Source organism: Argopecten irradians, chromosome 2, assembly GCF_041381155.1.
Source record: "Argopecten irradians isolate NY chromosome 2, Ai_NY, whole genome shotgun sequence".
Taxonomy (NCBI): Eukaryota; Metazoa; Mollusca; class Bivalvia; order Pectinida; family Pectinidae; genus Argopecten; species Argopecten irradians.
The window spans coordinates 59,805,079-59,832,571 of record NC_091135.1 but is presented as its reverse complement, the minus strand read 5'-3'; the positions used below and the strand labels follow the sequence as shown (position 1 = coordinate 59,832,571).

General features: G+C 35.2%; 1 protein-coding gene across 1 annotated transcript; it reads left to right on the top strand.

The window, feature by feature from the left end:
• Nucleotides 1-1,854: 1,854 nt before the first annotated feature.
• Nucleotides 1,855-26,409, top strand: LOC138316757 (serine-rich adhesin for platelets-like). Its single transcript, XM_069258416.1, has 28 exons — nucleotides 1,855-1,987; nucleotides 3,551-3,945; nucleotides 4,347-5,469; nucleotides 5,803-5,973; nucleotides 6,704-6,982; nucleotides 7,191-7,439; nucleotides 8,670-8,948; nucleotides 9,076-9,536; nucleotides 12,754-12,790; nucleotides 13,045-13,290; nucleotides 13,636-13,932; nucleotides 14,583-14,747; nucleotides 15,021-15,218; nucleotides 15,409-15,552; nucleotides 15,708-15,899; nucleotides 16,042-16,227; nucleotides 16,534-16,725; nucleotides 16,887-17,075; nucleotides 17,302-17,487; nucleotides 17,663-17,875; nucleotides 18,268-18,486; nucleotides 18,819-18,992; nucleotides 19,366-19,548; nucleotides 19,686-19,859; nucleotides 20,247-22,174; nucleotides 23,068-23,344; nucleotides 24,736-25,012; nucleotides 25,475-26,409. Exons 1-28 carry the CDS (start codon nucleotides 1,897-1,899, stop codon nucleotides 25,488-25,490), a joined length of 8,541 nt encoding a protein of 2,846 aa, XP_069114517.1. The 5' UTR covers nucleotides 1,855-1,896; the 3' UTR covers nucleotides 25,491-26,409.
• Nucleotides 26,410-27,493: the final 1,084 nt, after the last annotated feature.

Sequence of the window (27,493 nt, the reverse complement as noted above, 5' to 3'; positions counted from 1 at the left end):
AATATTCGAATATAAAATCTGGAGCAATTCTAATTGTAAAAAAATCCCACTTCAAGTTTTCAGTTTGAGAGTCTTTTTTCCTACTTTGTGGATTCTCAGCACCATGTTCATTGACATTAACGGAATCCACAGTATTTGGTCATGGACATGTTTCAGTGATTAACATCTGCCTTAAGATAACATATTATAATATCAGAGGTAATGCGTTCATATAATGCCTTACAATTATGCACTATGACCATTAGGAATATTTAGTGAATTTGGGCTAGGTTGTGCTTTAACCAACAGTATGACGTTGATATTATTCAAGATTGCATGGGTGGTCGAATGTGCTCAATGTTCTCTCAGGCATTTGTGGAAGCAAGACCATGGTAAAATATCTAGCTAATACGAGATAAAAATGTGTTGTTTTTTAAGAATTCTAATAATCGCGGGTGTCTACAGTTTACAAAGATGACAGCACTTGTCATCCAAAATAAGCTTTAAAAGGGACCTGCTAAGCGTTATCATTGCATATTAATGTGAAATATATATTCTTGAATTGAAACCTTTATAGTAAAGCATCAACGATCAAATGATATTACAATGTACTAATAGTTTATAGTTTATTCTGATATTGTGCTGAAGAGATATATTGCGTTCAGCAGATCATGATCACGCGGTGATTGGTTTCTAATATGTAGAATATGATGTTCACCCATTTTTCTTCTCGACCCTTAAAACGTCTTAATGAACATTAAGATATCAATTAACTAATTATCAAATTTCTGTGCTCTGGATGATGGATGGACGATTTCAGGCAGGATATGCATAAGTTTTAGTTCAGCACACCAACTGATTTGCGCCCGATTCGTAAAATACTTTTATTCATTCTAGAATCATACACTAGTGCCATACACTGGCTGCACTGAAAACTTATTAAAATACCTAGTAAGCAGTGGCATAGGAAGATGAAACGTAATTGAGGGGGGGGGGGGGGGGGGGGGGAGGTCCTCAATATTTCGTAACCACCCCCCCCCCCCCCCACACACACACCACACACTTTTTGATGATAATTGTGAAAAATTTCTAACATGTGCATGAATCCAGATTTTTCTCTTAACTTTCCACAAATAGATGCCTTCAGTTTTAATTTCATGATTCGTTTACTTGTCAGCAGTGCATATATTTTGAAATAGAGAGCTTGAAGCATGCCCGTTTTAGCCCTGTGTTTCAGCAGGTTTGAGTACCCAAAATGGAACACCTCCTAAATATAGTTTGATTAAAAAATGTATAGACATCATAAAAAATGTTTTCAGCTTATTTTAGTCACATGTCTGTCAAAAATATCCCGTTGTACGTTTGTTTTTCTTATTTTAAAATATATGGTGTTTTTAGGGTTGTCGCACGACGTCGTTTCCAGGATTTTTTTCACAATTTCATTATTTTCGTTTTTAAATACAGATAATAAGCAACTTGAAAGAAAATGACGTCTTAAAATTGTCACAGTTACTATTCAGCACCTTAATTTTTGTTCAGGACAGTGATTGGTGGTTTAGATTGTACACGGAAAATTCTGTATCACATTTTTTAAAGCGTTTCATTTTGGGTAGCGTTTCAATTTGGGTAGCGTCACGTTAGGCCTAACAATATTGTGTTCATTGCAATATATTTACACAAACGATAAAAATGCGGTTACTATCGCATGAAAGTGTATTTCACGTCAATATTTTTTATGCGGGTTACCGGTGTTACTAATCTAGATTTTAATTAGGATTTAAACAATTGTAGATTTTATAACTTACTTAACGTAGTATTAAGAACAAAATACATAGGCTATCAAAGTTAAAACAAAGCGCGGGAAAGATCTCGTTCAATATCACATGACCGGAAGTCTATCTTTACATAGCAACGCATATGAAATGGCGAACTTTTTGCAGCGGGAAATTTACAACTTCATCGTTGTCTTTAATATTGAAACACGCGATTCCTACAGTTTACAACATGGGTAAGTAATTATTGAGAAGATATCATATTTTCTGTTGGTGTATTATTATTTATGTCGTCAATGATTGCTGTTGTGTTAAGATTTCAAACAATTGACATTTCTTTATCTGGAAATATCTTCAAAGACAAAGGGAAAACGGGACACATAATATGGACATCTATTGTTTTAGAATCCAATTCATGATTGTCAAAAAAATGACAATTTTACATTAGTAAATAGCATAATAGATCACATATACTGCATGGTTCATTAAATTAGTTACACATACCAGGTACAATGTATCGTCACTGCAAGGTTGAATTTCTGAAAGCTAGCCTCTGCTCTTTTGCATTTACACTTAAAAGCCTACCAGATAGTTAGCCTATCCTTACTTCGTTTTTACAATACAGCAATCATGTTTAAAACTAAAAATATAAGAAACATTACCATCACAGACAACCCCATTTTTTGCATTTGTTATGTTTGTGAAGATTAGCTTTCTTATGCTAGTGAAAGTCATGTATTTCTTATGCTGGTGAAAGTCGTTGTCTTTCACATTCTAGTAAAAGTCATGTTGTCTTTCACATGCTAGTGGAAGTCGTGTTGTCTTTCACATGCTAGTGGAAGTCGTGTTGTCTTTCACATGCTAGTGGAAGTCGTGTTGTCTTTCACATGCTAGAGGAAGTCGTGTTGTCTTTCACATGCTAGTGAAAGTCATGTTGTATTTCTTATACTGGTAAAAGTCGTTGTCTTTCACATTCTAGTGAAAGTCATGTTGTCTTTCACATGATCGTGGAAGTCGTGTTGTCTTTCACATGCTAGTGGAAGTTGTTGTCTTTCACATGCTAGTGGAAGTCGTGTTGTCTTTCACATGCTAGAGGAAGTCGTGTTGTCTTTCACATGCTAGTGAAAGTCATGTTGTATTTCTTATGCTGGTGAAAGTCGTTGTCTTTCACATTCTAGTGAAAGTCATGTTGTCTTTCACATGATCGTGGAAGTCGTGTTGTCTTTCACATGCTAGTGGAAGTTGTTGTCTTTCACATGCTAGTGGAAGTCGTGTTGTCTTTCACATGCTAGAGGAAGTCGTGTTGTCTTTCACATGCTAGAGGAAGTCGTGTTGTCTTTCACATGCTAGTGGAAGTTGTTGTCTTTCACATGCTAGTGGAAGTCGTGTTGTCTTTCACATGCTAGAGGAAGTCGTGTTGTCTTTCACATGCTAGAGGAAGTCATGTTGTCTTTCACATGCTAGTGGAAGTTGTTGTCTTTCACATGCTAGTGGAAGTTGTGTTGTCTTTCACATGCTAGAGGAAGTCGTGTTGTCTTTCACATGCTAGTGGAAGTTGTTGTCTTTCACATGCTAGAGGAAGTCGTGTTGTCTTTCACATGCTAGAGGAAGTCGTGTTGTCTTTCACATGCTAGAGGAAGTCGTGTTGTCTTTCACATGCTAGTGAAAGTCATGTAATACATCTCTTTTGAACTGTACAATATCTATAGTCTCCATGAAACATGTGTGTTTAAATTTATTAGCAGTCCAAGCAGTCACTTAAATCTATTGTTAAATTTATTATTGCTTTATTTTTACAGATAACTTGAGGTGTTCCACTACAGGATACCCAGGTTACCCATATCCAAATCCAGGGCCTACCCTGAATCTGACCCTGAACCATCATTTCTACACAGATTGGCATCCATCACACCAATACAATAACAGACACACAAATTCCAGATCTCTACATAATACATACCCAGGCCACCAGTCAGTCAGTTACCAAAGCATCAATGACCGACATCAGTCGATGATCAACCAAAATTATACAGTACCCAGCACACACAATATCACTCCAGGACCAAAGAAACAAAATCATGAAAGTAATCAACAAAACAGGCCTGGAAATAATCATCCAGGGTATCAACCAGGACCTCCAGAATATGTTGACGCAGAGATAGAGGAACTTCGACAAAGAATGGCTAATCAGAAAGTAAGTGTTGTTACAAAAACCTCAAATGTAATGATGAGCATTTTTTGTTCAAAAGTAAATGTCAATAGGTTGAAAGTCATCTTTTAAAATAACATGTGTTAAATGTAATTAATCCATATGCATGTACTTAGGAAAGTAATTCATAATGGTATTGGATTAACTGTAATAAAATTTACCCAAGATTTTTAAATATAAACAAAAAGCAAATAAAAGCAATGAACAAACTTGAATTAGTAAAGGTTATGTAATAGATTTGAAATTTAAAAAAAAAAATAGATTTTGGCTTGAATGTTAGCTGATTGCACATGTATGGCATGTATTAGTGTTACAGAAAAATATAGAAATATTTCTATTTACGTTTTCTATTCCCACACTGAAATTGTTAACAATTATGGTTACAGCAAAGAAGATTTGAGTTTAAAGCAGATATTATGCAAGAAATCCATGAACGAAGACAAGAAAATATGGCTCTTGCTAGAGAACTCAACATGTTTGAGAATTTTGTTGGACATCCAGATTACTTGGAAGAAGTTCACAGACTCCGTTTAATGAGATTGAGGCTTGTTAAGATTAGAGCTGATCGAAATGATGAACGCTTGGCTTTACGTTCAAAAGAAAACCAATCAAAACCTTACCGTTCCTTGTCAGAGAAAAGTTCTCTAAAGTCAAAGAAATTGATTTCTAATTTATGGGAGGCAGGATGTGACACTACCTCCTCCATGACGACACCTGCCTCCTACGATCTGACAAACAAAGATGTCTATGAACGTGTTGGGAAGTTGGAAGCTGAGATAAAGACATTTTTGAAAGATCTTGCACAAGATTCTTCACCAAAGTCTGCAGCAAGAAAATGCAGCACACACATTGATTCAAGTGATCACCATTTCCCCTATTACAGACAAACAGAAAATTCTGCTATTAATCATGAAACTTCACCAGAGAAGAAACAATACAATCATGATAATAAACAGTCAGTTCACACATTGGAGAGGAAGCATTTGCTGCCTTCAAAAAAGGATGACATTATCATGAAGCAATATGTTCCAATTCAAACTAACTTCAAACAAAGGGAAAGTAAAGACGAGTCTCTGTATGTTCCAAGGGAATTTCACCAGATTGGTCATCTTCAAAAGCAGGAAAAAGCAATACCTTCTATGGAGGGAGATGTCAATGTCTTTGAATGCAGCCAAGATGAAACATGCTGTGACCAGTCGGATAGAAATTCAATGGATACCTTTTCTGATACAAATACTAACACTAATTCAGCAAGAAATGAATCTCTTGAAGATTGTATGTTGGTATTGGCTCGTCCAAAGTGCAGTAGTTCAGGAACCATCCTTTTCTTTGAGGTGGATGAGGATGCCTCAGAGATTACCAGTGTAACAAGGTTGAAGAATTATGGAAATGTACCAGAATATAATCCTTCTCAAAATGGAAACGTTTCGGTGAAAATTGTCCCATCTCAGAAACAAAAGAGCAACAACTCTCAGTCTCGCAGTGATTCAGCCAACAATGATATCAAAGGTAATACAAAGTGTATTCTTAATGCTGCTAAGGTAATTTTAAGCACATATCCTAATGTGACAATTAATGTACATTTATTACTTCTTTTATATATGAGCTGCAATGTATTTACAAGTGCTTTTGTAAAGCCTTAGAAATGTAGTATGAATAAGTATGGATGCTACTATTTTATATGCATACGTTATACAACAATCAGAACAATTTTAGAGTGACAGGACCTCTGATACATAAGTTATACCATATCTAAATGTGATAACACTACGTCATGCAGGTCTATAGTAGATCAAAAATAAGTTCACACTATACTTTCATGAAGTTACCATCTAATTAAAGATTCGAAACCATTGACCTATGAATCTCCACAACATGAAGACGGGGTCGGATTTACCACATTTGGAAATGTGCAATTTAGAGAGAGAAACCCCAAAGTGCTGCCAAATCCTGGCAGCTCTAAGATTGATGATGCAGACAGGTCTTTGGAAGGTTCAGAACACAAAACAGAAGGTCAGTATTCTGATAAGTGTAATAATTGGTAAGCCATCCCCATTTACCAGATGACATTTACGTGAAATTGTTAACGTTAAAGATGCTCCACCGCTGACAAACAGTATTTTTTCTCAATAAGAAGCAAGAGCAGACAAATTCGTATTTTTCTTCAGTTACAAAAGTTACTTACTTTACAACATTATCAATACCTCAATTGGAAAGTGTCGAGCTTCTAATATTATTTCAAGATAAAAATATATAAGAATAATTTATTGCATCCCGAAAAAATTCTGTGGCATTATGTCCTGTATGGAATGAGGTACTGAAGTACTGATTGGGCATGACCAAAAGAAAAATAGAATATATTATATTATATTTTTGTGTTCATTAAACATACATGATTTAACACCAATTTTTGTTCAAATGATGATTATCATTGAGTGTCGGTGGTGGAGCATCTTTAACTGAAGAATCCATGTATGTTTGCATTCTGGTAATTGAAAATTACTCAGAAACATACCAAGGCCAAAAGACCTTGAAAATTCACAATAATACATGATTGCAAATTTAACTGAGGAATGCTGACAAATATTAAATGAAATATTGCAAAAACTACTTTTTTATACAATTTTAGTTTTTAAGATTAAACTTGGTTTAGCTTAAAGCATTTTTTGTTGAATGTGAAAAAATATTCTTGTAATGATTTGGTTAATGAAACAGTATGTATCTATAGTCTATTTGATTTCAGCATTGTTTGGAGCACACGACCTTGCAATAAATAGGAAGAAATCTGTAAAGGGAAACAACCACCTTTACATCCCTTTTCGCCTTGTTTCCACTCTACTGGGGTCAGATCGGGTTGCTAACCTTGACCTTCCTGAGCATCTAGACCTCAACAACAAAGACTTGTATATCCCCTTTAAGCTTCTATCCTCAGACCAGATCAAGTTTAAAGGTTTGCCAGAAGCACCTGACCAACAATCAGAGGATAAAATAACATACCTCCAATATGATGATGCAGCTCAAGGTAAAGGAAATTGAAATTTTTATATGGAGCTATTGACAACTAATAACATGGTGAATATCTATAACAGCTTTAGTGTGACCTAAGACTGAAAAGTAAATTTACTTTACCAAATACTGTTTATTGACTAAATAGTACTTTAACACTGACTGCTTTTATTTGAAACTGATTGTACTATGAAAAACTTAGATCCAATATATTATTTTTACAGAATTACAGATCAAACATGGCTCTCCATGGAATGAAACAGATAGCCATTTTTCGGAGCTACATGTGATAAACACCAAAAATGGTGATGGTCCAACGTTAAATTTGTCTGGGATAATGTCACCCTGTGAAATCATTGACAGGATTTATGAGGGGACTGTGGCCTGTTTCTTTCCTGACAGAAGTAGTGGCCAATACAGGTTCACAGCCATGTATAGAAAACCTGCTGATACTACACATCTAACCGACAAAGGTAAACTTATCTGGAAAGGGCATACTGCATATAACACAATAGTCATCATGCAAGTGAGGATATCTGCTCTAAAAATGATATTTAATTCTTTTTTGCATTTCATTCTTCACTCTAGACCAGTTCTGTAGTTTGATATATATAAATGATATTCCTCATATTTTTCCAGATGTATACCTTTAGTTTAAAATTCTCAAAAACTGTATCCCCTTTTCATACTTTTCACTATTGAGGCACTGCATTCTATTATAATCTAAGCTAGATCACTACATTTAAATCCCCCTCCTCATTAGACATTATGATTTATACTTGTGCTAAGCCTAACACATTCGTTAGCATTCGTTAAAATTAAATACACTGTTAAACATTAGCACTACATGATACATATATATAACATTACACGCTAAAGAAATAGAGAAAACGAAACCAATTAGAAAGATTAGCATGTACATGCTTACAGTATGGCTTTAAGTGAATGTATGTTCCATCAAATATATGTTCAACAGACAATACTGATACTGCTGCGTTGAGAAAGTGAAGGTCAAGGCAGCTGAACCAATCACAGTGTTTGTTTATTGTGTACATACTACTTCCACAAGGTTTTGAGAAGAAATAAATAATTTCATCATTACATCGATTTTTGTATGAATAAAGATTTCATTCACATTGTATCATATATAGGTAGGATATGATATTTATTGCAAGATGTTTTTAATACAAATTTTTTCATGTTTACCGTAGATTATTGTTTATTTTTTCTTCCTGTGAATGTCAGCTATGTACATAAACTCGCAAATAATGACGGTTTGAAGACGCTACGTTTTATTCAAGAAGTGCTCTGAAATATGTGCAATGGATGTATTTTGCCCTTATCTGTGCACCTGTGTAAACAAGGGGCTTTGGGTTTTGATCGAACAATAATGTTTGTTAGCACTGTTACAGTTGAACAGTCATAGTTCAGTCAATCAGACCGAGACTTGACGTAGCTGAGACAGTGTTATGCCGGAATGTTTGACACAAAAAAGTAAATTTTGATATATATTAGAAGGAAGGACTGCAAAATGTATTCGATTTAACTGCAGTATTCAATTCAACCATGTTCGATTCATCCTTGCTTTATTTACTAATAAGAAGTAAAAAAATCCGGACCTATTGAAACTTGTGACTCATCCAATGTATTCAATTCAGCCGTGTTCGACACAAGTGAGTTTTACTATATTTGACTCTTTTCAGATCCAGCCAAGGATTGGTCAAATATACAACTGACAGATACCAGGGAGGAGCTCTTAGAAAATCACCATTTTGATGTTCCCTTCAAACTTGTATCTACAGATCAGCCCCGGCCTGGCGATGTACCCAAACTTGACCTGCTGGGTATCGCCTCCAAGTCCGACATTGATGTGGCTAGAATTAATGAGAATACATTATCTGACCTTGTGTCTGACTGTGAGGAGCAAGGCACTGGTTATATCCATAGTTCACCTCTACAAAGTTTGGAGTCAACTGAACCAGGTAACTACTAGTCTGTTCTTTAGAGGGTAATGTGTTAGTATTTCAGTGAAATGGAAAGCTACCAGATGTGATGAAATTGTTACTTCAGTTGAAAGTTTTTGATCAAATACAAATTCTCTAACTTCAGTGTATGGAGGATATTTCCCTGGTGTAACATCAGAGAATAAAGAGGGACATATCCCTAAAACACTTCCATCATACACAAAGAAACTAGAAAGTGAGACCAAGCCAGAGATGGCCATATTGGCTGCTGATGGCATACACAATAAAGAGGAACACATCCCTAACAGAGCACTATCATACACAAAGAAACCTGAAAGTGAGACCAAACCAGAGATGTCCACATTGGACGGTGAAGGCACAGAAAATAAAGAGGGATACATCCCTAACAAAGCACCACCATACACAAGGAAATTAGAAAGTGTTACCAGAACAGAGATGTTTGTATCTGCTTCAGATGAAGAAGTTTACATGATAAATGAGGGATATAGTCCAACAATGTTTATTAATGAGAAGCCAACTGTGGATCATACTAACGCTAGGGGAGAAAACACACAGAGAAAAGGTAGAGCATCAGCAGTTCTCCTAGTTTGTAATGTTCAATATGTTGTAATGTTCCATATGTTGTACTGTTCCATATGTTGTGATGTTCCATTTGCTGTAATGTTCCATTTGATGTAATGTTCCATATGTTGTAATGTTCCATATGTTGTAATGTTCCATATGTAGTGATGTTCCATTTGCTGTAATGTTCCATTTGTTGTAATATTCTATATGTTGTAATGTTCCATTTGCTGTAATGTTCCATTTGCTGTAATGTTCCTTTTGTTGTAATGTTCCATATGTAGTGATTTCCATTTGCTGTAATGTTCCATTTGTTGTAATATTCCATATGTTGTAATGTTCCATATGTTGTAATGTTCCATTTGCTGTAATGTTCCATTTGCTGTAATGTTCCATTTGTTGTAATGTTCCATATGTTGTAATGTGTTGCATTTTTGTAATGTTCCATTTGTTGTAATGTTCCATATGTTGTAATGTTCCATATGTAGTGATGTTCCATTTGCTGTAATGTTCCATTTTTTGTAATGTTCCATATGCTGTAATGTTCCGTATGTTGTAATGTTCTATTTGTTGTAATGTTCCGTTTGTTGTAATGTTCCATTTTTTGTAATGTTCCGTTTGTTGTAATGTTCCATATGTTGTAATGTTCCATATGTTGTAATGTTCCATTTTTTTGTAACGTTCCGTTTGTTGTAATGTTCCATATGTTGTTATGTTCCATATGTTGTAATGTTCCATATGTTGTAATGTTCCATTTTTTTGTAATGTTCCATTTGTTGTAATGTTCCATATGCTGTAATGTTCCATATGTTGTAATGTTCCATTTGTTGTAATGTTCCATTTTTTTGTAATGTTCCGTTTGTTGTAATGTTCCTTATGTTGTAATGTTCCATTTTTTTGTAATGTTCCATTTGTTGTAATGTTCCATATGCTGTAATGTTCCATATGTTGTAATGTTCCATATGTTGTAATGTTCCATTTTTATGTAATGTTCCATTTGTTGTAATGTTCCATATGCTGTAATGTTCCATATGTTGTAATGTTCCATATGTTGTAATGTTCCATTTTTTTGTAATGTTCCATTTGTTGTAATGTTCCATATGTTGTAATGTTCCATTTGTTGTAATGTTCCATTTTTTTGTAATGTTCCGTTTGTTGTAATGTTTCATATGTTGTAATGTGTTGCATTTGCTGTAATGTTCCATTTGTTGTAATGCTCCATTTGTTGTAATGTTCCATATGCTGTAATGTTCCATATGTTGTAATGTTCCGTTTGTTGTAATGTTCCATTTTTTTGTAATGTTCCGTTTGTTGTAATGTTCCATATGTTGTAATGTTCCATTTTTTTGTAATGCTCCATTTGTTGTAATGTTCCATATGCTGTAATGTTCCATATGTTGTAATGTTCCATATGTTGTAATGTTCCATTTTTTTGTAATGTTCCATTTGTTGTAATGTTCCATATGCTGTAATGTTCCATATGTTGTAATGTTCCATTTTTTTGTAATGTTCCATTTGTTGTAATGTTCCATATGTTGTAATGTTCCATTTGTTGTAATGTTCCATTTTTTTGTAATGTTCCATTTGTTGTAATGTTCCATTTTCTTGTAATGTTCCGTTTGTTGTAATGTTCCATATGTTGTAATGTGTTGCATTTGTTGTAATGTTCCATTTTTTTTTGTAATGTTCCGTTTGTTGTAATGTTCCATATGTTGTAATGTTTCAATTGAGACTTTTCTGTGATGTTCCACATGTTTTTGTAATGTTCCATTTTTTTAATGTTCTACTACCATATGCACTTAGATTTTTTCATACAGTAAATGTTGTAATGTTTATTTGTATGTCAGATGTTCTATTTCAAAGTTGTAATGTTACATTTGCTCAGTAATGTCTACTACCACTAAATTGTAATGTTCCCTATACTTGTAATGTTCCATTTTGTAATGTTCCATTTTTTTGTAACGTTCCGTTTGTTGTAATGTTCCATATGTTGTTATGTTCCATATGTTGTAATGTTCCATTTTTTTGTAATGTTCCATTTGTTGTAATGTTCCATATGCTGTAATGTTCCATATGTTGTAATGTTCCATTTGTTGTAATGTTCCATTTTTTTGTAATGTTCCGTTTGTTGTAATGTTCCTTATGTTGTAATGTTCCATTTTTTTGTAATGTTCCATTTGTTGTAATGTTCCATATGCTGTAATGTTCCATATGTTGTAATGTTCCATATGTTGTAATGTTCCATTTTTATGTAATGTTCCATTTGTTGTAATGTTCCAATATGCTGTTGTTTTTTAATGTTCCATATGTTGTAATGTTCCATATGTTGTAATGTTCCATTTTTTTGTAATGTTCCATTTGTTGTAATGTTCCATATGTTGTAATGTTCCATTTGTTGTAATGTTCCATTTTTTTGTAATGTTCCGTTTGTTGTAATGTTTCATATGTTGTAATGTGTTGCATTTGCTGTAATGTTCCATTTGTTGTAATGCTCCATTTGTTGTAATGTTCCATATGCTGTAATGTTCCATATGTTGTAATGTTCCGTTTGTTGTAATGTTCCATTTTTTTGTAATGTTCCGTTTGTTGTAATGTTCCATATGTTGTAATGTTCCATTTTTTTGTAATGCTCCATTTGTTGTAATGTTCCATATGCTGTAATCTGGATTTTGATAGTTAAAGTTTGTTACCGTATTTCTCAGAAAGCACTGAAGGGATCTTTCTTTTCATATGCCCTAGGACCCTAGTTGTGCATCTGATCGGTCAACAAGAGGCCACCAGGCAGCCATCTTGGATTTGATAGTTAAGTTTGTACCGCTATTTCTCATAAAGTATTGAAGGATCTTTCTCAAATTTCATATAGGTTCCCGTAGGACCCTAGTTGTGCATATTGCATTTTGGGACTTCGGTCACAAGATGGCGACCAGCCGCCATCTTGGATTTTGATAGTTAATTGTTACCGCTATTTCTCAGAAAGTATGAAGGGATGTTCTCAAATTTCATATGAGGTTCCTCTTGACCCTAGTTCTGCAATTACATTTTGGGACTGATCGGTCAACAAGATGGCGACAAGCAGCCATCTTGGATTTTGATAGTTAAAGTTTGTTACGCCTATTCTCAGAAAGTATTGAGGATTGTTCAAATTTCCTATGTAGGTTCCCCTAGGACCCTAGTAGTGCATATTGATTTGGGACTGATCAGAACAAGATGACCGCCAGGTAGCAATCTTGGATTTTGATAGTTAATTTGTTACATTGACTTCAATGAGGAGACACAAGGTAAAGAAATTCTTTATTATAAAGTTTAGATTTGACAAATAATTTGGTCAAATTATGAAAATTTATTTGGTCCAGTTTTGAACTGCATTTTGTTATTTGGGAATGGTTGATAACATATTGAGATTCCTCTGTTATTTTCAAAATGTCAATTAATTTTTTTTTTTAAGTCAAATGTTTAGCCTAGTAAGCTATGTCCTGTGAGCCTTATTAGATTTTATTTTTTTAAATGAAAACAATATCAAATACTATTCCAGAATTACAGATTAATCATGGTTCTCCATGGGAGGATGCTGACAGTTACTTCTCTGAACTACATGTGACACACACCAAACATGGTGGTCCTACACTCGATCTTTCCGGTATCAACTCACTGTGTGACATTGGGGACAGATTATATGAAGGGACTGTAGGGTGCTTCTTTGAAGATAAAGGTGCTGGAAATTACAAGTTTGTGGTCCAATCCAGGAATTCCAAGTATACTTGTGATCAAATTGAAGAAGGTTGGTTCTATATGTTTTTTTAAATAATACTGCTATCTATTCAAGTCATATTCCCATAATATGTTTTGCAAAGATGAAATGCACAAAGATTATAAAAGAACTCTTAAAAGACAGATTTTCAGAAGGTCAAGTATAAATGTTTAAAAAAAAAAGGGAAAAAAAAGAAGACAATTTTAAATGTTTTTGTATACAGTTATTTTCAATTTATCTTGATGGTATTGGCATTTAATTTTATGATCCCTAATTATAATTTAAAATGCACTAAGAGTGACACCCAGCAACAGGTTGCTGTCAATTAAATCAAAATAACTGATGTTATATATGTTTCCCTGGCCTTATTTCCAGATGTTAAAAGCTGTTTTTCAAGTGGTTCATCAGAAGTCGAGGCAAAAACTGATGAAAAGTTCATTACACATCACTCTAAAGACAAGAGAACACCTTCTGGAAAAATGGTGAAAGAGAACAACGACGTTGATTCTGATTCAGACTTTCATGATATTTCTGATGCAGTCTATGATGATGAAGAAAAGTCCATGGACCCAAACACTGCACAGAAAACTCCATCGATAGAGAAGCTCGAGTCTGTCAAAGCTAAGAGCCCTATAGATGATACAGGACAACAGGCAAAGTCAGCAGCCAAAGGTAAGGATCATAAGAGGATAACAAAGTACTCAGCAGAGCAAGCAAGCTAAGGTTCTCCACCATTGAAAAACAGACATGATGGGGATACTCTAAAAGCAAGGGAGTTTAGGACAGCAATTATGATATCATTTAAAATGTCATACATCACTTAACCCGGAGAGTGGATTAGTCCAAATATTATATATAAAGTACAAATCCCTTTATTCCTTTATTACTAGTTATTTGATGTAGATTACTATATGTAGTCAATTAACTAGAATGAATAATAATATACAGTAGTTATATATAGTTTATAGAGGGGTTACTGTGTATGAAAAGAAAATTTCTACACAGGTCAGAGAAAGGATGTGCCCACAAAAGGTGTCAGAAAAAATCTTCAGAAATTAATCAATGTCTGCAATAAATCAGAAAAGGGCCCAGAATCCAAGGATAGGGCTGACTTGTTAAAGAATATGACCAACAGTGAGGCTAGGGCAGTAACTGAGTCGGAGTCGGACAACATTTCCTGTTTTGATTTGGCTGGTGACAGTACAAGGAAGCAGAGAAAGTCAAATTCATAATTGAGATAGCCTGTTCAAGATTTTGTTTGTGCTAGACTTTTGATTCCTCCAAACTAAGTATGTTTACAGTACATGTACATGTATCCACAGAGTGGACTGATGATCTTGTCAAGAAAAAAGAACACAAGAAATCTGCACAGGAGAAAATTTCTGCAAAAATAGAAAGTTCCACCACAAAGTTGTCTGTGGAACCAAAAACTTCGGAGTCTGAATCTAGTGATGAAAACATCTCCAACTGTGGCAACAAAGTAGAAGGTAATGATGACATTAGGTTGTTGGAATGTGCCACCAAAAGAGAAAGGTTTACTACGTGTTCAAGATTTGGATATTATAAAATAGGTTTTATTGTTTAGCAGCAAATGTAACAATCATGTTATCTATTATCATCTAAATGTATGTTAGTTTTATAGTGTCTTTGTGAAGTACATAATACTGAATGATCAATGCCATGGTATGGTAGATGTGGCAAGAAAGATGTTCTAGTGTGATTACATTTATAACTGAAGTCAATGATTAATTTCAATCCAGGTTTTAAGTATACTGGCTCCTCCTCAGATGATGATTCACCTAAGAAAGTTCCCAATAAAACTGTGACTGGAAAGAAAACAGCTTCCTCTGAGACAAAGGCCAATAGACAATATGAAACAATTGGATTATACAATGCTGGATCAGACATTTCCTGTCTTTATCTGGATTTTGATAGTCAGAAACCCTGTAAATCACAAGGTATGATTACTAATTGTAGTTTAATTTACTTTTATTTGGTAATAAGTAAAGTAATTACCCTGGTATTTTGTTATGTGATTCTTTCATTTTGAAATTAATAACCTTATTTTCATTATTACTTAGTTGAGTGTTCAGCAAATTTTCTTATGAAATCAAAATAATTGATTCATCATCAAATGATATGTTTCAGATATAATGAAAAAAAATGACATTGGACAACCTGCTGACACGGAAATGTTCACAAAAAGGTCAAAAATCAAGGAAAAAAAGCAGACATCTGTAGCTTCTGATTCTGATTCCAATGGTGACAAAAGTTCTAAGACTACAGTCCAAGGTAATACAAAAATCAATTTCAGAAAACCATTACATGTATAAAATAAACAGTTGAAGTTTTAAAAATTGTTAAAACTGAAATCCAATGTAATTTTTACAAGTGATTCTTCTTATAAATGCAGATGTGCATGGTTACATTTCATTGTTTTATTGCAGCCTTTGTGTATGATGGTTCTTCGAGTGATGATTTCCAACCTCAGAGAGCCCCAAGTAAAACTGTGACTGCAAAACTCACAGTGTCTCCAAACACAACAGGCACCAGAAAGGCTAGAGTATCTGACTCCGAGTCTGACAACATTTCTTGTCTGGATTTAGGTGGTGAAGGTCAGAATCAGCATAAACAACAAAGTAAGCACTTCAGTAAAAAATATGGAAACTTATTTTTAGAATCTTAATTATTGCATGCCTTCATTAAATTGAAATTTGTATAAAGCTTGATGCGTACATTATGGTATCTATTAAATGATGTCTCATGTGATGTATTTCACAGAATCGATAAAGAAGGTGAGCCCCTCAGATAATGGTTCAGTCAAAGTAGAAGACTCAAGCAAATCTGTTGGGAAAGTCTCTACAAAGCCAACAAAACGTGACAAATCCAAGAATTCCATGGTGTCAGCAGCTGCCAGGTCAGATTCCAGTGGTGACAATAGCTCCAGGAATGGGACCAGAGTACAAGGTAATAGTTTATAGTCATTTCAAATACAAGTTCAAAGTTTCTAGTTCAAAGTAGAAGACAAAGAACAAGGGAATACTTTCTAGTTCAAATACAATATAATACTTTTTTGTTCAAATACAATATAATACTTTTTTGTTCAAATACAATGTAATACTTTTTTGTTCAAATACAAGATACACTGTACATATATGTAATAGTTTTTTGTTTCAAAAAGAAAATGTGGCTCCAAAGTTCAGATATAGGTTTTAGGTTGGGGGTTTTTTCTGTGATATACCAACATTTTATAATACTTTTTCACTATTCCAGCTATTGTGTATGACGGGTCCTCCAGTGATGATAACATGCCTCAGAAAATCACCAGTAAATCTGTGGCTCCTGGAAAACTGACAGCTCTTCCTCAGGCAAAAGCCAACAACAAAGATACAGTGGGATTATCTGACATGGAGTCTGACATCTCCTGTCTAGATCTGAGTAGTCAGAAACAGTATAAATCAGAAGGTACAAGGATATTTACAGTTTCTGCTTTTAATGAAATTTGTTTACTGGTAATTCCCATTATTTGTTGTATATAAATTGTTCATTCTTAGGTTTTTTGTACATTGAAATAGTCTGTAACATCTGATCATAAGATTGAGATGCATTGAATATTTACTTCACAGAAATGGTAAAGAAGCTGAGCTCCTCAGATAATGTTTCTGTTAAAAAAGAAGACTCTAGAAAATCTGCCTATGGGAATATCTCTACAGAGTCATCAAAACGTGACAAATCCAAGAATTCCATGGCGCCAGCAGCTGCCAAATCAGATTCCAGTGGTGACAATAGCTCCAGGAATGGGACCAGAGTACAAGGTTATAGTCTGTAGTAATGTCAAAGTTTCTAGTTCAAATACAGGACAAATTTAAGGGAACATTTACAAGTACAATTAATATAAGGTATGTAATTATTTTCCATTTCAAACAGAAAATTTGGCTCCAAAGTTAAATGCTTGTTTCATAGATAGGTTTCAGGTGATTTTCTTTTCTGTGATATGAACTGCCAACATTTCATAGAGTCCCGTTTTGCTTATGTTTACAGCTTTTGTATATGATGGGTCCTCCAGCGATGATAACAAGCCTCAGAAAATCACCAGTACATCTGTGACTCTTGGCAACTCTACAAGGTCATCGAAAAATGGCAAATCCAAGTTTTCCATGGCACCACTAGCTACCAAATCAGAATCCAGTAGTGACAATAGCTTCAGGAATGGGACCAGGGTACAAGGTAATACATGTATATGATTAAAGAATAAGGGATAATACTTTCACAGCCTGTAAGATTGAAGCTGTGAGGTGTTTTTCAAATACATATACACATGTATGTGCAAGTGCAATGAAAAAGTATTGCTTCAGAAAAGAAGCCTCACTCATCTGTATTTACATTTTTCTTTTGTTTTTAGCTTTTACATACGATAGTTCTTCGAGTGATGATTACCCACCTCAAAAAGTCCTTAGTAAAACTATCCCTAGTAAAACTGGAAATAGGAAAAAGACAGTCTCTGCAGAGACTAAGAGTAAAGTTGCACCAGTCATTGAGCTGTCGGAATCTGAATCGGATGACATTTCTTGTCTGGAGTGGGGTGACAACAGCCAGAAAACACCTAACACACTAGGTATGAAAGTGAAAGCCAAACATTACAAAATAACAGCGACATAAATTATTTTTAGGTTATCTGATCTACCAGTGCGATTTGGCTGAAACTTGCCTTAAATGATCCTGATATGATCTTGACAAAGTGTTGTTACATCTCTGGTTGATCCCAAAATTGAAGATGGCTACCATGACACCATATCTAATCAATTTCCTACACGACTATTGTCAAGGTAGTCAGTTGGCCGTAAAGGTCCATGGGCCTCTTTTTATAAAATATACTGGGTTCAAAAAAAGATTTTAACGAATTGTTGGACTTGTACAACTGTTCCTTATAATCAACCATTCATTACTCTCCAGTTAGATATAAAACTATACAATATACATATTGGTGTTCATACATGTATGTTAAAGGATGTGCTGATGGTGATTTAAGCAAGGATCCTGTCAAAAACATAGACAAGAAATCTGCAAAAGAGAAGCTAACAGACAAAAAGTTAAACACTGAAAAGCCAAAGCCTGCCTCTGTGTTGGCAGCAGCCTCACGATCTGGTTCCAGTACTGACAACAGCTCCATTAGTGACAACAGCTCCAGTAGTGACAACAGCTCCGAGAATGGGACCAAAGTCAAAGGTAACAACATTAGTCTCTTGAGCTGGAGTAATAGATTATGTGGCAAGGATACACTGTCAGAGTTCAGAAATATAAAGTAGAAAGACAATGTTCAGAGAGTGTCATAGCACTACATTCTCCTATATCTGGTTACAGAGTTAATTCCAACTTTAACCTAAAGAGTGTATGTGGCTTATGTAGGAGTTTAACATTTTCTTGTGGAAAAAAAGATATAATTCTGGGACCTTCTGATATGAAAATAGTTAAGTATATTGATTCAGTGTTTACAGTTTATTATTTTGGTTTGTATCAATCATTAATACATCCAAAATTCGTTAATTTGTAAATTCCAGCTTTTGTCTATGATGGATCATCAAGTGATGACCCGAAAATCCCCAGTATCACTGTGACTAGAAAAAAGACAGAACCTCTGAGGTCAAAGGCCAACAGTCTGGCTAAAACAGACTCGGATTCTGACAGCATTTCATGTCTGGATCTAGGTGACAAAAGGCTGTGTAGACCACAAGGTATTTAATGTTGCTATCAGTATTTATATCAGTCATTAGAGGAATTTTAAACATTTAGTAGTTTAAAAAACATGATTGATTGACAACTTTTCAAATAAAATTGAATAGGATGGCTTTGTCAATATCTCAATTGTAAATTTATATTTTAGTAAGGGTTTATTGAAGACAAATGTGGTAATGACAAGCCACAGCTGCCAGAATATTACTTTAAACCGACAGCAATTAGTTATCTGTGTTCTGTAAATTCATAAAGTAGCAAACAGCCATGTTTATTAGGTACTGTTTCACTCTGACAATAATAGCTCTATAGGATTTCTGCCATCAATTTCCAAAACTCTTGTCATCATGTGGTGTATGTTTATTTATCTTCAAGGAACAAATGGTGGATTGATACGCACAAACTCTACCAATAAGGATCTTGTTAAAACCAAAGGAAAGAAACCTGTCCAGGCAAAAGTTCCTACAAAACCCCTAAATAGTGGGAAAATAGCATTACAGGCCTCCAAACCAGTTTCCAGTGATGACAACAGCTTCAGGATTGGGACCAGAGTACAAGGTACCTTACTTACAAGATGATTGATTTTACACTGGAAGTTGTCCCAGGAGGTTTATGATTCATAGTACTGATTTGGTCTGCTTTTGCTTTTACCAAAAATAACACCAACAGTTTATGCAATTATCTTGTTTTTGCAGCATTCGTTTGTGACGACTCTTCAAGTGAAGATGCTTTTCCCAAGAAAGTTTTCTCCAAAAATGATCTAGTCAAGAAGGAGAGTTCACCCATAACATTGGCTTCAGATACTGACAATGATCTTTCCTGTATAGATTTAGCTGATGATGGAGACCACGATCAATGTCAAATCAAAGGTACCAAAATATTCCATTTTATGTGTTTTCTCTAATTCTAAAATGATCATTCTTTTCTAGGACTCTGGAAGTTTGTCCATAAATATCTTAATTTATATGAAGTGAGAGCAACCTCCTCCCTCTACTTGTTAGCGTGCACTTTAAAAGTGATTGTGGTTTGACAGACCCTATTTTTTTTTGCAGGTGCAAATGGGTGTCCTGTACCTTTTATAAATGATTAACAAAAAGCTGTTTCATTGCTATAATGTGATATGTTATTGAAAATCATTGTATTTATTAACTCAATCGCTTCAAATTATAGTGAAATTATCTACAAATTGATATTTCATTTCTATTGCTCGGCTAATCATTCTTGCTGTTCAATTTTGGACTTTTATCTTGACACAGGTATGGTTGGTAGCAGTTCTCCATGTCATGGTGACAGTGTAAAACAGAAGGATAAAGGAGACCCTGACTCGGACATTTCCTGCATTCTCTTGGAAGGAAAAGTTTCAAGTACCCGTCACGCAGCATCTTCAAAAGCTAGTAAACATCAGAAACAAACATGCATGACTGGTGACAGTCCTCATCAGACTCATGTGCTGAACCAATCAGAAGTAGGACTTACAAATGGGAAACAGATCATCTCATCAAAATCTGAGGATACTTCACACATCCCAAAAATCACGCAAGGAAATGTAACAAGGAGTGTGTCAGGTAATATAGAAGAAGCAGAGAAAAAGAAGGAGAGGTCTTTCTTAGGAAATATCAGAAAAACGTTGAAGAAGGGAGACGTTAGGAGAAAACAGAAAGATGGCCTACCAACAGCTACACCAATGGCATCCACTTCAAAGCAGAAATCCAAATCAAGTAAAATCAAGTCCAGTTGTGCTTCCGGAGGAGAAAATGATAAAGATAGAAAGTCTTTGTTTCCCAAGTTAGGCTCTGCAAAGAAATGTGAGATGTCCTTCCCTGGTGCTATAGAAGGTTACCACGGCATGCCATCCTCATCTGACCTCACAGTGTCTGATAGTGAAGCAACAGATAGGAGTGGACAGGCCTCATCAAATGTTACAACTGCTTCAAAGAAACTTACCAAGGATGAGAGGATAGAAGACAGAGGTATGCATAGTATAAAGATTGAACTTTTAAAAGAGATTCAGTCTGATCCAGATTCTGAACTTTCCTACATTGAATTGGAGGACACTGCAGTTACGATAGATAGCAAACCAACACAAGAAAACCAACGGGACAAAGACATGAAGTTATGTGTCATCAGTAGAAAAGGTTTTGTTGCTGCTGCCAGTAGTCAACCAAGGCCAGTAGAATCCAGGAGGTTACAGCCACTGGGCACACATATGAAGGATGGAGCAAAGAAAGTGTCTGCACCCAGCAGATCTGATACAGATTCAGACATCTCCTGTATAGATATAGAGAAGGCTGAAATAAAATCTGTACTCGGGTCCAAATCTACAACAAAAACACAAAAATATGAAGGAAAAACTCAAGCTTCTGATAGCTCGACTACAAAATTTGTGGACCCCAACAATTTACAGAAGACTGATAAATCTAGATCATCAACTATGAAACGTGAGATAGCAGTCAACAAGATGTCTCCATCCAGCAGATCTGACACAGATTCAGACATATCCTATATCGATTTGGAAGAGGCTGAATTCAAAGTTGTAGAATCAAAACCTACACCAACAAAACAAAAACATGAAGGAAGTACAAAGTCTAAGAAAGGTGTTTGTACTACCGTTCCACACCAATCAACAAAGAGCAGGAGATCACCACCAGTAGAAAACTCTGGTAATACTGAATTTGAAACAATTGTTAGAGCATTCTCTCCTGGAACAACATCCAATGAAGACTCGGATATATCTTGCATTGACCTTGATAAAGCAAATGTAGCAGTGAAAACCCTGCCAGACTATGATTCACATCCTGACAGAACGGCAACAGCTACTGATAGGCTGCCAAAAGTACACAGACCCATTCAGAGAACAAAGAGTAGTTTTATCCTGGGATCAGACCATGAATCACCCCATGGATTGGTTTCAGATGTAGATTCTGAAGAATTAGCAACACCAGCAGCAACAAAAAGTACTACCAAAACAAACAATACTGGGAGTAAATTAGCAGGGAAAATAGAACCGTGTACAAGAAAGGGCAAGATAGATATATTCACAGCATCATCATTCTTACAAGGTGGCAGTTTGGGACCACTCAATGTAAAGTTGTCCACTAAACCATCACGTGGGAATAACACTGATTCAGATGTAAGTGATGACTCGAGGAAGCAAGCCTTGCTGCAAATGCCAAGGCTAAAAACAATGTTTGTGGCTGATTTTGGTTACATTCCATGCCAAACTCTAGGACAAGTAGCGATTTAAAGGATTTACCTCTATTTCCCCTTGGCCAAATTTGGGTACATTCCATTCACAACTCTATGACTAGTAGCGATTTAAAGGATTTACCTCTATTTCCCCTATTGGGCCCCGCCCCTCCTGCCCCTGGGGGATCAGAGCCAAAATTTATACAAGTTCTGTTCCCCTTCCCCCAAGGATGTTTGTGGCTGATTTTGGTTACAATCCATGCCAAACTCTAGGACTAGTAGCAATTTAAAGGATTTACCTCTATATCCCCTATTGGGCCCCGCCCCTCCTGCCCCTGGGGGGTCAGAGCCAAAATTTATACAAGTTCTGTTCCCCTTCCCCCAAGGATGTTTGTGGCCAAGATATTTTGGTTACAATCCATGCAGAACTCTATGACTAGTAGCGATTTAAAGGATTTACCTCTATTTCCCCTATTGGGCCCCGCCCCTCCTGCCCCTGGGGGATCAGAGCCAAAATTTATACAAGTTCTGTTCCCCTTCCCCCAAGGATGTTTTGTGGCCGATTTTGGTTACAATCCATGCCAAACTCTAGGACAAGTAGCGATTTAAAGGATTTACCTCTATTTCCCCTATTGGGCCCCGCCCCTCCTGCCCCTGGGGGGTCAGAGCCAAAATTTATACAAGTTCTGTTCCCCCTCCCCCCCCAAGGATGTTTGTGGCCAAATTTGGTTACAATCCATGCAGAACTCTAGGACAAGTAGCGATTTATAGGAAATGTTGACGGACGACGGACGGACGGACGGACGGACGACGGACGACGGACGACGACGGACGACGGACGCCGCGCCATGACATAAGCTCACCGGCCCTTCGGCCAGGTGAGCTAAAAACCATGTGGAAAAATTGAAGAAGGCCGCCACAAAATTCTTTTCAAACATCAAAACAAAAATGAAGAAGCCAAAATCAAAAGCAGACAAATCTAAAACGGCACAACCAATATCATCTGACTGCAGGTGTTCAGCACCAGCAAAAACTGTGATGCATTCACCAATAGTGAGCCCAGACATTCTGTCAGACGAAGATTCCGACCTCTCCTGTATTGATCTGGACGAGACTAACAATAATGTCAATTGTTGTACTCAAGGATGTCTGTCTCCAGAACTAGAACGTAAGTACAGTAGTATGGTGATATTGTAGCTGAAATAATTTCACAGAGGTTTAAAATTCAAATTTGTAGCAACATCAGCATTGTGATTATTGATGGTACGATAATGTCTTTTAGTGCTCCAGACACTACAGTATATCAAAAGTATCCATTAGGAAGCTATAATCTCTTTAATTAGCTTGATCCAGTGAAGTTGACAGTGAACTGTTTTTCTACATATATTGAACATTTTTGTGTAAAACCAGTTTTCATTTTTGATACCAAATTAGATGTAAAGCATCATGGAGGGTAAGGGAACCAAATTAGTATAAACCCTGGCCATGGCCCAATTTAACATTCACTGGTAAATGTTTTAGCTTAGGCTGCCGCATCAAATCCGGGCACTCGTTTTTCACACTCGGGGCTGTACACAAAAATGGAAATGCCCTATGTGAAGAGATGCATACATTTGCTGAAGTCGAGAATGCTTTTACGGAGTGTCCGACGTGTCAATGCATATATTCGTGTCCATAAATCTTGTATTGGTGTCCAAACAAACAAATATGGGGGTGTTTGCTTCCTAGAGGCTCTACTAGGCATGTTTATAATATTTTGGTCAGGTTTACAAAAAGCAATAGGTATTTACATCGGTAAATGTATGCATCTCTTAGACATAGGGCATTTCTTTTACTCAGCGTTGCTTTCGCCGTCATTTTTGTGTACAGCCCCGAGTTTGAAAAACGAGTGCCCAGCTTTGATGCGACAGCCCAGCTAAAACATTTACCAGTGTGCAACAAGGGCCTTTTGGGTTAAGTTCAATTGGGGAATTTTGCAAATTCTTTGATAAAAGGCTTTGGTTTATATTTTATCTGCAGCATCTGTATATGAAAGGGAGTCAATTTTGTATAAACCAATGGTTTTGAGCCCCAAAGGGGGCAAAGGGACGGGGCCTAATAGGGGGAATTTTGCAAATTCTTCTGTAGGAATTAAATGATTTGGTTCTTATTTAATCTGTAGCATTCTTGACTGAAAAGGAATAAATTTTGTATAAACAAATAAAGGGCCAAGACCCAAGGAGTGGGAGTTATGGGACACAAAATTTAAAATATCATTTAAATTGCAAATTATTAAAGACAATTACTTCTTCAAAATAGTTGGAAATCCTTCCCATTTCTATAGGAATGTGGTTGAATTTTAGGAGATAAGCACTTCACCCATACTCCAATATGACATTGCTGGGGTTTGCTTTAACATGTTAGGTTTGTGATAGTCTGGCCATGTTGGCCTCCTGTCATTATTGGAACTTAATATATATTGTAATATCATAATCATTTGGATTACTTATATAAGTCTTACATCTAAGTATGTTTTGACTACCTAATTATGAAAATTTTCAAAATTATTTTGTTTTTCAGAATTTCTGTTCCCCGATCGCGAGCTTCAGTGCAACAAAGGACTCTCTCTAACACAGCCAGGTACTTTGGCGGGAGGAATTCGGCACAAATTCTCATCTGGTTCTTGTCAGGAAGACACCATACCATCCAATATTTGTGGTCTTGGTGCTAACACAGATGCTATTACAGCATACCAGAGTACTGAGATGATATACTTGTTTACTGACCATCAGGATCAGTGTCATCATGATCTTCACCATGGCAACAGATATCAACACAGTCGCAGTTCAAACAGAAGGTAAAACATGATCATAACTAAGTGTTGCTACAGCTGACAACATAATGTTTTGACTTGTTAAAGTATAATGAATTAGATTTGCTTAATCACATAACAAAGTGTTGTTACAATCAGATTAAAACCAAATCTTCAATTACACTCCAATACTCTACACTACTGGATCTTCAATTACGCTCTAATACTCTACGCTCCAGTGACGTAGAGTATCAGAGCGTAATCGAAAATCTGGTTTTAATCAGATTGGTGTTGCTACAGCTACATATGTCTTTGACTTGTCCAATGTTTTAGATTTGCTTAAGAAAATTATTTCAGCTGCTCATAACACCAACTAAATTTGGTTAGATTCCCATTGGTGAAATATTGGTCAATCAAGTTTATTTATTTAAAAGAAATATTCCTTATACAAATTAGGATGTCCATATACATTTACTTTATTAAGGCTTGCTTTATCTTACTTTACAGGTTTGGAGTTGTCTAAATACCAAACAAACTTCGAAGACAGAGGTGTGGAGTTGTCTAAATACCAAATGAACTTCGAAGGCAGACAGAACATAGATGATAAATATATAGACAACTGTCCTATTATCCGTCATGTATCAAAACAATAATGCTTATTGATGTATAATTCTTTATCTTTGGCTCACTCTGTGGAAAGTAGGTAATGTAAATTATCTCCCTTTGACCATACACTCTGTATCCCAGTAAATATTATAAAAAGTGTACATGTACACCACAGTACACTTATCACCAGGTGATTGGTGATAAGTTTAGTGTGATCAACCATGGGTCTCTGCCTATGAGGGAATATGTGATTCCACTTAATATTGCAACATTTTATACGGTACATTATAAAGAGAAAGAATAGGAATTGTATGTATCATGAGATTTCATAAAATGAAATAATTATTAATAATAGTTTATAATATTTACACATGGTTATTACATTAAATGTATTAAGATTTTTTCAATGTGATATTTGATGTTTATATTATTATTAACGTGGTTATAATTTTGCCTACTTGTTCACATGATTTGTATATTTTATAAATGCTTTTATAAAATATTTATTTTGGATGAAGTTCCAATTAACATTTTTAGTAATCTACATGTTTAATATACTATTATATGGTATCATAGTATACATGTACAAGATTTTTTGATTGACAAGATTTCCTAATATTACCTTCATGTATGACATATGCTATTGAAATAAATGTGTGTGAAATTTAAACAGACTCTGAATGGTGCTGTATAGCCAGCAGGTCAGTTATACAACCAAACTCTGTTATCCTGACCTCCTAATACTATATAAATAGTTATAGAATATGTAAAATAACTGGGAATCCTAGGTTTCCAGGTTTACCTGAAGGCATTGATCCTCGCACAAGCTGATGTATGTAACCGGTGTATCCATATATAAACAGTTATGTTGATTAATACATTATTTCAACGTAGACCTGTTGAAAGGTCAGGAGAAGAAATGTGATTCCAATGCAATCATGAAAACAATGAAAGTAACAAGAATTTTATCATATAGTAACCGAAACACCAAGGGTCAATTTACCTAATAGTTCAAGATATCAAGGTGTGGCTGTATAACTTTTGCATACATTATCTTATACCGTGAAGATATATCGAGAGATTGTTATGCTGAATGACTGGAATTCATGAACTGCTTTGATACCTAAAAGTTGAAATGCTTTCTTAGAGGATTTTGTTTTTTAAATCTATGTTTTTACTTAACATATTTATGTAAAGGGATTTCGATATGGGATTGATAATAATATTTATTGCTCTCTTGGTAGAGAGTTTAGTTTCTTCAAACTATTTACCTTTACAAGTTTTGCTAAATAATAAGCGGTATTGCTGTAATACAACCAAATTTGGAACAGTCTTCCTTAAAGTTATTGCCTAATATAAGTCATAAATCAATTTCCAAAAGAAATAAATTAAAGAATTCTTAGGTTTTCATATTGTCAGTCTCCATTTAATCAGAGATCAATAAAATTGAGGCCTTGAAAAGGGAAAGGGGTACTTATTGGGTTGGATAGAGTACTGTATTCATCGTTCTGCACATTAGGAAAAAACACATGAAATACAGAATGTTTAGTTTACTTTAACAACATTTAATCTTACTACATACACTCATGACATTATATTATAAATGATCACATGGATTTTTAGATGAAAAATATACACATCTGAAATGTTCCAAGGCATCTGAACAAGTCAATTCATTGTCTCTCATTGCTTGGTCTTTTTTTTCCCCATCACCAATTTCTGAAAAGATAAGGAAATAAACAAATATAATTCATATTTCTATCATTTTTTCTTTAAAAATATATTCGGCATATTTAGTAAAAATAGTATCTTTGTTGTACTTATTGATTTATCTGATCTTGGGGATAGTTATAATTTTTTATGTCATAATTAGCTTGTTGATTAATCCAAAAATATAAGACGTTGATATTGAGAAACTTC

Excerpts from the sequence above, each read along its gene's own strand:
- LOC138316757 (XM_069258416.1), top strand. The coding sequence starts at position 1,897 with ATGAAATGGCGAACTTTTTGCAGCGGGAAATTTACAACTTCATCGTTG. Across the intron at positions 15,219-15,408 it reads GAAACCCTGTAAATCACAAG|ATATAATGAAAAAAAATGAC; the intron begins GTATGATTACTA and ends GATATGTTTCAG. Across the intron at positions 17,076-17,301 it reads GAATGGGACCAGAGTACAAG|CTTTTGTATATGATGGGTCC; the intron begins GTTATAGTCTGT and ends TTATGTTTACAG.